General features: G+C 32.0%; 1 protein-coding gene across 1 annotated transcript in view; it reads left to right on the top strand.

Moving 5' to 3' along the window:
- The first annotated feature begins 875 nt into the window (after positions 1 to 875).
- The window catches only part of LOC139483449 (uncharacterized), a 35,578-nt gene continuing 23,363 nt past the window's right edge, over positions 876 to 13,090 (top strand). Inside the window, exons 1-7 of the mRNA XM_071267474.1 lie at positions 876 to 881; positions 1,715 to 1,813; positions 2,608 to 2,706; positions 3,336 to 3,437; positions 3,930 to 4,019; positions 7,899 to 7,974; positions 12,476 to 12,718. Of these exons, the coding sequence (XP_071123575.1) occupies positions 876 to 881; positions 1,715 to 1,813; positions 2,608 to 2,706; positions 3,336 to 3,437; positions 3,930 to 4,019; positions 7,899 to 7,974; positions 12,476 to 12,718 (715 nt within the window). The remainder of the gene's footprint in view (positions 882 to 1,714; positions 1,814 to 2,607; positions 2,707 to 3,335; positions 3,438 to 3,929; positions 4,020 to 7,898; positions 7,975 to 12,475; positions 12,719 to 13,090) is intronic.

Genomic DNA, 13,090 nt, shown 5'->3' with positions numbered 1-13,090 from the left:
ATACGCCATTGCTATATTACCCTTATACACAATAACACGTATGATATGAAGCAGCTGTTATACACCACTCAAACATACGCCATTGTTATATTACCCTTATACACAACAACACGTATGATATGAAGCAGCTGTTATACACCACTCAAACATACGCCATTGTTATATTACCCTTATACACCACAACACGTATGATATGAAGCAGCTGTTATACACCACTCATACATACGCCATTGTTATATTACCCTTATATACAACAACACATATGATATGAAGCAGCTGTTATACACCATACAAACATTTTACATGAAATACCACTGAATACTTTTTAAGCTTTGATCATTATTCTGAATCAAGACAAAATACTGTTAAGGGAATACAGTACAGTTACAGGGGAGGTAATGACGTTGCTAATGTAAACTGTTATTTTCACGACGTCAAACTGTGACATATCGGGAAAAGATACATTTTTCGACTGATTTTTATCATTCAAACTGATTTAATTTGAAAACGAGTGCATGGACCCCTATTTTTTAAAACGACATTTTGTTTTATTTTGTAGGGAGAATATGAGGACCAAATTTTATAAAACTAAATAGTACATTTTTTTTAATTTTGATACAGCAACAAATTACGTTTTTTTTTCTCAATTCATGACCATTTGATAAATATGAGTTATTTCAGAATAAAAAATGCATAAATTTTTTGGTATTAAACTTATAAAATACATAAATTACAAATTATTTAACAAATAACAATTTGTGTTTAGCTTTAAAACAAAAAAGTTATGTTTTTCTTTCGAAAGAAAATATGGCCACAAATCTAAATTTTGAGCAAATATACAAAATTTCGACCTCATTTAACTCAAAAAGTAGCACATGAAGGTATATTTTTAATAACATATTTGATTTAATCAGACCAAAAATAGCCTATATGGAAATTTCCATCAAACTTTGAATACAGGATCAAAACTGCATCGTATGCCCTTAATCAGACAGTTGTCATGGACAACAAATATTTGTTAGAATATTTGTTATATAAAGTGGGGTCTTATTTTATTTGTTACACAGAACTGAATCAGTTAGTAAAGGTTTTATTTTGTTTCTTGACAAAAAATTATTTTGTAAACATTTGATTTTAATGAGAAGTTGATGAGAACAAGTTGTGTTAACATCTTTAGTCAGATAATGTTAATTCTACAGATCTAATGTAAAACATCTTTTAATAATAACAAATACTTGACAGAATTATATAAAGTGGGGTCTTATTTTTCTCGTCTATTCGCACTGAATCAGAATATATAACTTGTTTTTATATTTCCTGAAAAAAAGTATTTTTTTTAACTTTGATCATTCTACTTTAACTCATTGTTAATCAGAGGGGTTTAATGGACAACAAATACTTAATAGAATTATATAAAGTGGGGTCTTATCGTAATTGTCTTGTCCAGCTGAGTCCATTGATATAAATATTGTTTACGTTTCTTGAAAAAAAGTTATTTTTTTTAACCTGACATTTTTGATGGAAGTTCTTACATCTCACAATAAAACATGTTGTTTATTTGTTGTTTATGTAGAATATAAATACAAGTGTGACTGGTCATTTTATTCAGTTTTGACCACTGATTCATGTGATATATATTTTGTTTATATTTATTACACAACATTGTCCAGTTTATGATACAAGTTTTGATGTCTGTTATATGTTGATATTACAGTATGGAAGGACACCATTAATGTTGGCCGCTGGGGAAGGACACCTGGAGGTAGTGATGTACCTCATCAGTCACGGCAGTCGGTTAGAGGCCACAGACGGGGTAATGATAGATATAATCACCTTACTCTGACAAAACACCACTTTATACAGAATCTACACAAAATCATGTTGTTAATCAGACAGATTTAATGGACAACAAATATTTGTTAGAATTAAATAAAGTGGGGTCTCATTTTATTCGTAACACAGAACTGAATCAGATAGTAAAGGTTTTATTTTGTTTCCTGATGAAAAAGTATTTTGTTAACATTTGAATTTAATGAGAAGTTGATGAGCAAAAATTGAGTTAACATCTTTAGTCAGATAATGTTAATTCTACAGATCTAATGTAAAACATCTTTTAAAAATAACAAATATTTGACAGAATTATATAAAGTGGGGTCTTATTTTTCTTGTCTCTTTGTACTGAATCAGAAAATATAACTCATTTAAATGTTTCTTGCAAAAAGTTTTTTTTTTTTTAACTTTGATCATTCTACTTAATCATTGTTAATCAGACAGATTTAATGGACAACAAATACTTGTTAGAATTATATAAAGTGGGGTCTCATTTTAATTGTTTTGTCCAGCTGAGTCCATTGATATGAATGTTGTTTATGTTTCTAGAAAAAAGTTTTTTTTTCAACCTGACAGTTCTGATGGAAGTTCTGACATCTCACAATAAAACATGTTGTTTATTTGTTGTTTATTTAGAATATAAATACAAGTGTGACTGGTCATTCTATTCAGGTTTGACCACTGATTCATGTGATATATATTTTGTTTATATTTATTACACAACATTGTCCAGTTTATGACACAAGTTTTGATGTCTGTTATATGTTGATATTACAGTTTGGAAGGACACCATTAATGTTGGCGGCTGAGGGAGGACACCTGGAGGTAGTGATGTACCTCGTTAGTCAGGGCAGTCAGTTAGAGGCCACCGACAGGGTAATGATAGATATAATCACCGTACTCTTACCAAACATCACTTTATACAGAATCTACACAAAATCATGTTGTTAATCAGACAGGTTTAATGGACAACAAATATTTGTTAGAATTATATAAAGTGGGGTCTCATTTTATTCGTAAAACAGAACTAAATCAGATAGTAAAGGTTTTATTTTGTTTCCTGACAAAAAAATATTTTGTTTACATTTAATTTTAATGATAAGTTGATGAGAACAAGTTGTGTTAACATCTTTAGTCAGATAATGTTAATTCTACAGATCTAATGTAAAACATCTTTTAAAAATAACAAATACTTGACAGAATTATATAAAGTGGGGTCTTATTTTTCTTGTCTCTTCGTACTGAATCAGAAAATATAACTTGTTTTTATGTTTCTTGAAAAAAGTTTTTTTTTAACCTGACAGTTCTGATGGAAGTTCTGACATCTCACAATAAAACATGTTGTTTATATGTTGTTTATTTAGAATATAAATACAAGTGTGACTGGTCATTTTATTCAGTTTTGACCACTGATTCATGTGATATATATTTTGTTTATATTTATTACACAACATTGTCCAGTTTATGACACAAGTTTTGATTTCTGTTATATGTTGATATTACAGTGGGGAAGGACACCATTAATGTGGACGGCTGAGGGAGGACACCTGGAGGTGGTGATATTCCTTGTCACTCACGGCAGTCAATTAGATGCTACAAACACCGTGGTAATGATAGATATAATCACCTTACTCTCACCAAACACCACTTTATACAGAATCTACACAAAATCATGTTGTTAATCAGACAGGTTTAATGGACAACAAATATTTGTTAGAATTATATAAAGTGGGGTCTCATTTTATTTGTTACACAGAACTAAATCAGATAGTAAAGGTTTTATTTTGTTTCCTGACAAAAAAATATTTTGTTTACATTTAATTTTAATGATCAGTTGATGAGAAAGAATTGTGTTAACATCTTTAGTCAGATAATGTTAATTCTACAGATCTAATGTAAAACATCTTTTAAAAATAACAAATACTTGACAGAATTATATAAAGTGGGGTCTTATTATGTCACTTCATATTTGTTGTTTGGTTAGGTTGACTGGTTTTATGTCAAGTATTGTATAGGTAAAATTAGTACAACAATTGCCTATTATTTAAAGACGATGTATATTTGTATGATTGATAAAAGAGTTTTTGATTGTATTTCAGGGTCAGACTCCTTATGATATGGTAACAATTAGGAGCTATGACTCTGAAGAGATAAAAAGGAAGAAGAAAGAAGTGATGGACTTCCTAAAGGTAAATATTCTATCTTAGCTAATAAGAGATATTTAAAAATATGTTGACAGATTGTTAGAGACACAACAGACTTGGTACATTGAAGCTTCAATAAAACGGTTGCCTGTTGTTTTCAATGTCATTGTAGTATTTGTTGTCAGTTAACAATGTACCCTGTAAGTTGACAATTCCAAGCTTGTTGCCTAATATAGATGTTGGCATATGCGAAAGACAAATGTTTGAAATCAGTGTCTCTTCTGTTTGATGTCTCTTATTTTTTGTGTCGTCAGCTTGCTATCTCCGAGTTATATACATCACATCATCTCCTTTTATGTATACATATTTTTAAATTGTTATTTGGATGGAGAGTTGTCTCATTGGCACTCACACCACATCTTCCTATATCTATATAATGTGTATCTCTGTGCGGAAAAGTTGATTTACATGTTAATGCAAATATGTAATAATCATATACTAAAACAAAAAGCACATCTTAACAAAATGTTAAGTATGCTTTCAACCTGTGTATAGATGTTAAAGCTTTCAGTATGTAGCGGGTAGACAAAGCCACCTACATAGATAAAACCTCTATGAAATGAGTAAACTCAGTAACGTTAAATTTCCTGCCCAACCTTTTTAAATTACATACACAAACAAATAAATCACATCATCATTAAATAGGCTGTGTGCAGTAAATTTTACTCACATGTGATATGGCATAGAAGGGAAAACAATTACTGTGGGGATTAAACATGTGGTAAAGATGTCAGTCCACCAATCCATTCATTCCAATTTAGAATGTAAAGTTCTACTGTGAAAGTACTTTTATTCGTGGGGTACCAATTTTCGTGGTTTTTGTGGATGACTTTATTCACGAATTTAAGTGTTCAACGAAATAAAACAATTGTTGTCCAAACGAGACAATGAAAGATCCCCATGTAGGTTTAACTACTAATATGATCGAGAGAATATATTGAATATCGCCAAATCTGAGAATACTATAATGATCTATAATAGTAGTCACTGGGCAAACGCACTATGAACTACAACTGCAGGCAGGAGTATTCCCATTTAATCTTTAAAAACCTAAACTGTACAAATTTTGATCTTTTAATTCTCATAAAAAAATATTTTTGATTGATGAAAGTCAGATTTCTGGTATTCATATGCTATGATAAAGTGTTCATTTTATATCTCACAATTCTCGTACATATGGGAAATAATAATTTCATGCTGGGCTTGCTTTTGATAAGAACTATTTTACAATTCAAGATACATTTATAGAATTTGTTTATGTAACTGTTTTCCTTTTGTGACATGTTTATGGCCTAATTAACACCTTTGATGGTCTATAATCCTTTGATCACTCTATCTTGGGCTAATGAGTGATCACTACGATTTACACGGTCAATGTCTACTTTGCAATTTCCTTCAATCTAGACAATTTGTAACCTTCGTTTCAAATTACTTTAATTTTTCAATTTTATTATTATTAGACAACTAAAATCCACGAATTAAAAAACCCATGAACATGTAAATGTTGCTGAAACCACAAAAATTGATACCCACGAATTAAAGTACTTTCACAGTATATTAAAGTAGTCCTTCCCTAAAAAAAGTATATAGTGCTCTTGTTGTTATTGTTTACTTAAACTAACCAAACAATTTTCAGAAATAAAACTTTTGTTGAAAGAGAAATATATTTAAATCATTTTTAGACATAATTTACTTGCTTATGAGTTTGCATTAAAGATTGAGGATTAATGCGCTCCATACTATATTTATTTAAGATTTCCAGAAACAAACAGGGGCTATGTTTAGTAGTTACCTTTGGCCATTGGTATTTTTTCCATAAACAATCTGAACTTTTCTGATTGGGTTCCATTAATATATCCCCCAGAACTAGAGATTAAAAAAACAACAGACACGGACGGCTTCCTCCGCTTCATTTTTAGACTTATATCTCGAATTTGACTTACACAGTCATCTCAGTACCAGAATCTATGACAAACGAGACGATTTTAATTTTGAAATTATAAATTCCCCCCACTTTAGTAGCAATATACTAACTTCACCTGCATATGAGATATACATGTCCCAACTTATTCGATATTCAAGAGCTTGCAGCTCCTACCCAGACTTTGTAAAAGGTCATCATTGTCTGAGTAGAAAGTTGATGAACCAGGGGTATGTCAAAGAACATCTCGTCCTTTTTCTAAAAAAAGTTCATCGGAAGGTACCAAGACCTTGTTGATAAATATTCCGTATCAACTTCACAAATTATACACGATGGTCTTGATGTATAGATTCTACGTACTGATGTTGTTTTTCATCTTAACAACATGTTTTATAGTTCTTTCATTTGTCTTTGTTCTATTATTAATATTAATATTACTTTTACTGTTGAATGGTTTTATGTGGTATTCGTTTGACGTGGCTTGGTATTTATACATCTCGTCAATGTGTTTGTATTGTCTTTCATTTTTTTGGTGGTGTGTTTTGTATATGCGACTTTTTGTATTTCTTTGGTTCTTATAACGTGACTCTGTACTTTAAAAGATCCTGTCAGTATGATATTGTTCTATTTTATGTCATTATGATATATTTCTATTATGAATTACAATATACATTGAACCACAAACGTCAAAATCATTCAATTGCGTAGTGGAATTAACTATTTTTGGATCCTTATAAATTCTATATATAACTTTTGGACTAGTTTAAATCTCGGTCTATTTCTGAAATTTATTCTTACATACTTTTGATTTTTTAACCCTGTATGCTAACATTGCCTAGGTAAATTTTAAAATTGTTTGTATGCACATTGAACGAAAAATCTATGTGACGTATAAAATTTTCTGACGTCAGACACAAATCAATGAATGTGTTTGTAGATAGATGTTTTTGTGTTCTGTTAAATTGTTCCTTTAAAAATTGTTATAAGATGATGACTGATGTACCCATATTCTGACTATTTTATTTATTGTGTCTGTTTAGTTAACGCATCAATGTAAATATAATGGAAATTTATGAGACTGTCATCAAAGTGAGAGGGTTAGCGCTATAAAACCAGGTTTAAACCACCATTTTTTACATTTGAAAATGCCTGTACCAAGTCAGGAATATGACAGTTCTTGTCCATTCGTTTTTGATGCGTTTTGTTATTTGATTTTGCCATGTGATTATGGACTTTCCGAATTGATTTTCCTCTAAGTTCAGTATTTTTGTGTGATTTTACTTTTTACTACAATACATTAAACATGAATTAGAATTGGCAGGTAGAAAGATGATACATGTTCGATTCATTATACAGATTGATGATCCCAATCGCCAAATTACACATAATTTAAAAACGATAGGTCAATCTATGTCCTTCATTGAAGCTATTTGACAAGTTTTCACATGAGTTAGATAGTTTATTACAGATTGATGATCCCAATCACCAAATTACACAGAATTTAACAAGGATAGGTCACTCTTCTTCCTTCATTGAAGCTATTTGACAAGTTTTCACATGAGGCATGACAGTTTATTACAGATTGATGATCCCAATCACCAAATTACACAGAATTTAACAACGATAGGTCACTCTACGGCCTTCAATGAAGCTATTTGACAAGTTTTCACATGAGACATGATAGTTTATTACAGATTGATGATCCAAATCGCCAAATTACACAGAATTTAAAAACGATAGGTCACTCTACATCTCTATGTCCTTCAATGAAGCTATTTGACAAGTTTTCACATGAGGCATGATAGTTTATTACAGATTGATGATCCCAATCACCAAATTACACAGAATTTAACAAGGATAGGTCACTCTTCTTCCTTCATTGAAGCTATTTGACAAGTTTTCACATGAGGCATGATAGTTTATTACATGTTTTTCTTTTGTAGACTGCCATGTCAAAGACATCCCCAGAAGTTACTCCTGACACCCAATCACCGGATCCTGCAGCACCAGTAGTTGAAAGTAATCATCTAATGTTAATTATTCAGATACTGGCTGAAATAATAATTGCTTGTTTCTAATATATTGAAACCTTGATGTCTGCTTACAATGTCGGTACTATCATTCCTACTGGTTCATCACACAAGGCAATCATCTAATGTTAATTATTAGCTCACCTGACCTGAAAGGTCAAGTGAGCTTTTCTCATCACTTGGCGTCCGTCGTCCGTCGTCCATAAACTTTTACAAAAATCTTCTCCTCTGAAACTACTGGGCCAAATTTAACCAAACTTAACCACAATCATCCTTGGGGTATCTAGTTTATAAAAAATATCCGATGACCTGGCCATCAAACCAAGATGGCCGCCATGGCTAAAAATAGAACACAGGGGTAAAATGTATATTTTGGCTTATATCTTTAAAACCAAAGCATTTAGAGCAAATCTGACATGGGGTAAATTTGTTCATCAGGTGAAAATCTATCTGCTCTAAAATTTTCAGACGAATCACAACCTGTTGTTGGGTTGCTGTCCCTGAATTGGTAATTTTAAGGAAAATTTGCTGTTTTTGGTTATTATCTTGAATACTATTATAGATAGAGATAAACTGTAAAGAGCAATAATGTTCAGCAAAATAAGACCTACAAATAAGTCAACATGACCAAAATTGTCAGTCAACCCCTTAAGGAGTTATTGCCCTTTATAGTAAATTTTAACAACTTTTTCGTCTTTTTTTGTTACTTGTACAAAAATCTACTGGGCCAAATTTAAACTAACTTGGCCACAATCATAATTGTGGTATATAGTTTAAAAATGTGTCTGATGACCCCACCTACCAAATAAAATGGCCGACATGGCTAAAATTAGAACATAGTGGTAAAATGCAGTTTTTGCTTTATATCTTTGAAACTAAGACATTTAGTGCAAATCTTTCAATATTTAAATGTCCATCAGAATAAGATCTATCCCCTCACAAATTTTCAGATGAATCCTACAACCCGTTGTAGGGTTGCTGCCCTAAAATTGGTAATTTTAAGAACATTTTGCAGTTTTTGGTTATTATCTTGAATACTATTATAGATAGAGATAAACTGTAAACAGAAATAATGTTCAGCAATGTAAGATTTACAAAAATGTCAACATGACCAAAATTGTCAGAGAGCCCCTTAAGGAGTTATTGCCCTTTATAGTCAATTTTAACAACTTTTTCGTCTTTTTTTGTTACTTGTACAAAAATCTTTTCTAAAACTATTGGCCAAATTTAACCAAACTTGGCCACAATCATTACTAGGGTATATATTTTAAAAAAAGTGTTTAATGACCCCACCTACAAACCAAGATGGCCAACATCAGTAAATACAGTAACAGGTGAGCGACACAGGCTTTTGAGAGCCTCTAGTTATTTATACTGGCTGGAATGATGTATAGTTTCTTATTTCTTATATATGGAAACGGGAATGATTATAGTTACTTATTTCTAATATATGGAAACCTTGATATCTGCATATAATGTTAAAATAAAAAATAAAAAAAATAATAGGAAAAGTAAAGTAGGCTATTGATGAAGATTGATTGATTACAGATCATATTAACCTTAAAATAAACATCTTTCATTTTCATCCGATTTATTCTTTCCTCAACCTGTTGATTACAGATCACATTAAACTTAAGTTCATTCTCAACCTGCTCAGTTGACAACCAAATCCAGCCATCGGCTCAACTGGATTTTACAGAATAAATAGTTTTTGGCATATTAATACATTGACCTATAGACGGATAGACACATTGACCAGTTGACCTATAGAAGGATAGACATAATGACCAGTTGACCTATAGACGGATAGACACATTGACCAGTTGACCTATAGAAGGATAGACACAATGACCAGTTGACCTATAGACGGATATACACCTTGACCAGTTGACCTATAAACGGATAGACACATTGACCAGTTGACCTATAGACCATGTAGACGGATAGACACATTGACCAGTTGACCTATAGAAGGATAGACACATTGACCAGTTGAACCATAGAGTGATAGACACCTTGACCAGTTGACCTATAGAAGGATAGACACAATGACAAGTTGACCTATTAACAAATGGACATATTAATCAATTGGCAGATCAACATATCAAAATTGAGGAATCAAAAGAGAATCAAATTCAAATATCGACACATAGACATATCGACACAATGATCAGTTAACAAATTGACATTTTGACATATTAATACATTGACAATTCTAAATCTTTTTACACATTGACACATTGAGAGATCTACACAGTGACATATCGACAAATTGACACATCAACACAAAAGCAGACTCATACATTGATACATTGCCATGTTGACACACTGACACATCATATAAAAAACAAGATGTGGTATGATTGCCAATGAGACTACTCTTCATAAGAGACCAAATGACACAGAAATTAACAACTATAGGTCACTGTACAGCCTTCAACAATGATCAAACCCCATACCGCAAAGTCAGCTATAAAAGGCCAAGAAGTGACAAATGTAATTCAATTCACACGAGAAAACTAACAGCCTAAATTATGTAAAAAAAAAATGAACGAAAAACAAATATGTAACACATCAACAAACGACAACCACTAAATTACAGGATCCTGGCTTGGGACAGGCACATACATACAGAATATGGTGGGGTTAAATATGTAAACGGGATCCCAAACCTCCCCCTAACCTGGGACAGTTGTGTTACGGTACAACATAAGAAAGAACTATAAAAATCAGTTGTAAAAGGCAACACATTAACAGATTTTTACATCAACACATTGACATATCAACACACTGACAGATAGACACATGAACAGGATCATACATCAACACATTGACATATCAACACATTAACAGATTTATACATCAACACATTGACATATCGACACACTGACAGATCAACAAATAAACAGACTCATACATCAACACATTAACATATCAACACATTAACAGATGGATTTCATCAACACATAGACATATCGGCAAACTGACATATCAACACATTGACATATTGAAACACTGACACATCAACACATTAACAGACTTATAAGTCATAACACTGACAGATCAACACATTAACAGTCTCATATATCAACACATAGACATATTGACACTCAGACAGATTTAACTTATTGACATATTGAAACACTGACAGATAAACATATTAACCGACTCCTACATCAACACATTAACATATTGACACACTGACAAATCAACACATTAACAGACTCAAACATCAACAAGTTGACATATCAACACACTGACAGATCAACACAATAACAGATTCAACACATGACGTATCGACACACAAACAGATCAACACATAAACAGACTCAACCATTCACACATTGACATATAGACATATTTACAGACTCAAACATCAACACATTGACACATCGACACACTGACAAGTCAACATTTACACTCATACATTGACACACTGATAGATTCAAATATTACCAGACTCATAGTGAGTCTCATACATAAACACATTGAAATATTGACACATTGACAGATCTATAAATTAACAGACTCAAAACTCAATGCATTGATATATCGACACACTGATATATCCACATATTACCAGACTCATACATAACCACATTGAAATATTGACACATTGACAGATTCATACATACACAGACTCAAAACTCAATGCATTGATATATCGACACACTGACAAATCAACATTTATACTAATACATTGACACACTGATAGATCCACATATTACCAGACTCATACATAAACACATTGATATATTGACACATTGACAGATCTATACATTAACAGACTCAAAACTCAATGCATTGATATATCGACACACTGACACATCAACATTTACACTCGTACATCAACACACTGATATATCCACATATTACCAGACTCATACATAAACACATTGATATATTGACACTCTGACAGATCAACACTATAATACTTGTACATAATGGCACACTAACATCAACATATTACAAGACTTGTACATTAACACATTGACATATCAACACACTGATAGATCAACACATTAACAGATTCAAACATCAACACATTAACACACTGACATATCAACACATTAACAAATATATACATCAACACATTTATAGACTGATAAATCAACAAATTGACATATCTACATTCTGACAGATCAAAACATCAACATACTCATTGTTTTAATGACAGAGAGAGCGCTGGCAGCAAACTTCTAATTAAGGTTATTTAAAGACCACTGTGACTTTATAGGAAATTTGTCACAAGTCATTGCTGTATATAACACATCTCCGGCATCATAAGAAACATATCTATCCTTGTCTAATAGTATTATTTAAGATAAATTTGTTGAAAACAAATATTTTTCGAGATGAAGAAAATTTATCTTTAACATTGTCCAGTGTCAGAAACAAAAAGTGGAGAAATTATCTTTGAGTGTGTGTATGCATACATTTTTTTCACAAACATGATGAAATTTAAACTTTCAAACTTAATTTTTTTTCAGATCCCATCGGAAAAGGGCAACAGTCTGCCATGTTAAATCGTTTATTAGGGAAGGGAAGCTATGAATCATTTGATATGAGATGCATGGTAACCGGCCAGTTTTCCGTTGGGAAGTCTACTCTTGTGAAGCTGTTAGCTGGAGATGTCATACCAGATGGGCGACATCCAACTGACGGCATTTCTCTCATTGAAGGTCGCTGTGGCCTCGATCTTGAGACGAAAGATTGGATTCTTGTTGATCCAGGTGAGAAAATACACAAGTAGAAACATCTTACCACATGTTGTTGTGTGGACCTCACTATCAGCAGACATGCTATAGCTCTGATTTTAATCACATCACATTGTAGCCATATGTTTTGTGACTTCTATTCAGGCACCAAATTAATTCCATCTTACATCTCATATGTGTATTTAAATCGTAACATTAATATTATACAGTCGATTCCACTTAATTGCAAACCGCTTAATAGCATAGTTCGGTTAATTGCATACTGTTCTCCTGCACAAAACCATTTCCCATTCATCTAATGTTAAATTGTACGGTTATATGAATAGCCCCACAAGTGGCATTTCGGTTAATTGCATAGAAAATAATCGCCAGCTAGAAATGCTTATT

The sequence above is a fragment of the Mytilus edulis genome, chromosome 7 (genome assembly GCF_963676685.1).
Source record: "Mytilus edulis chromosome 7, xbMytEdul2.2, whole genome shotgun sequence".
NCBI classification, from domain to species: domain Eukaryota; kingdom Metazoa; phylum Mollusca; class Bivalvia; order Mytilida; family Mytilidae; genus Mytilus; species Mytilus edulis.
The sequence above is the reverse complement of the archived record's forward strand: the minus strand, read 5'-3'. Positions and strand labels throughout refer to the sequence as shown.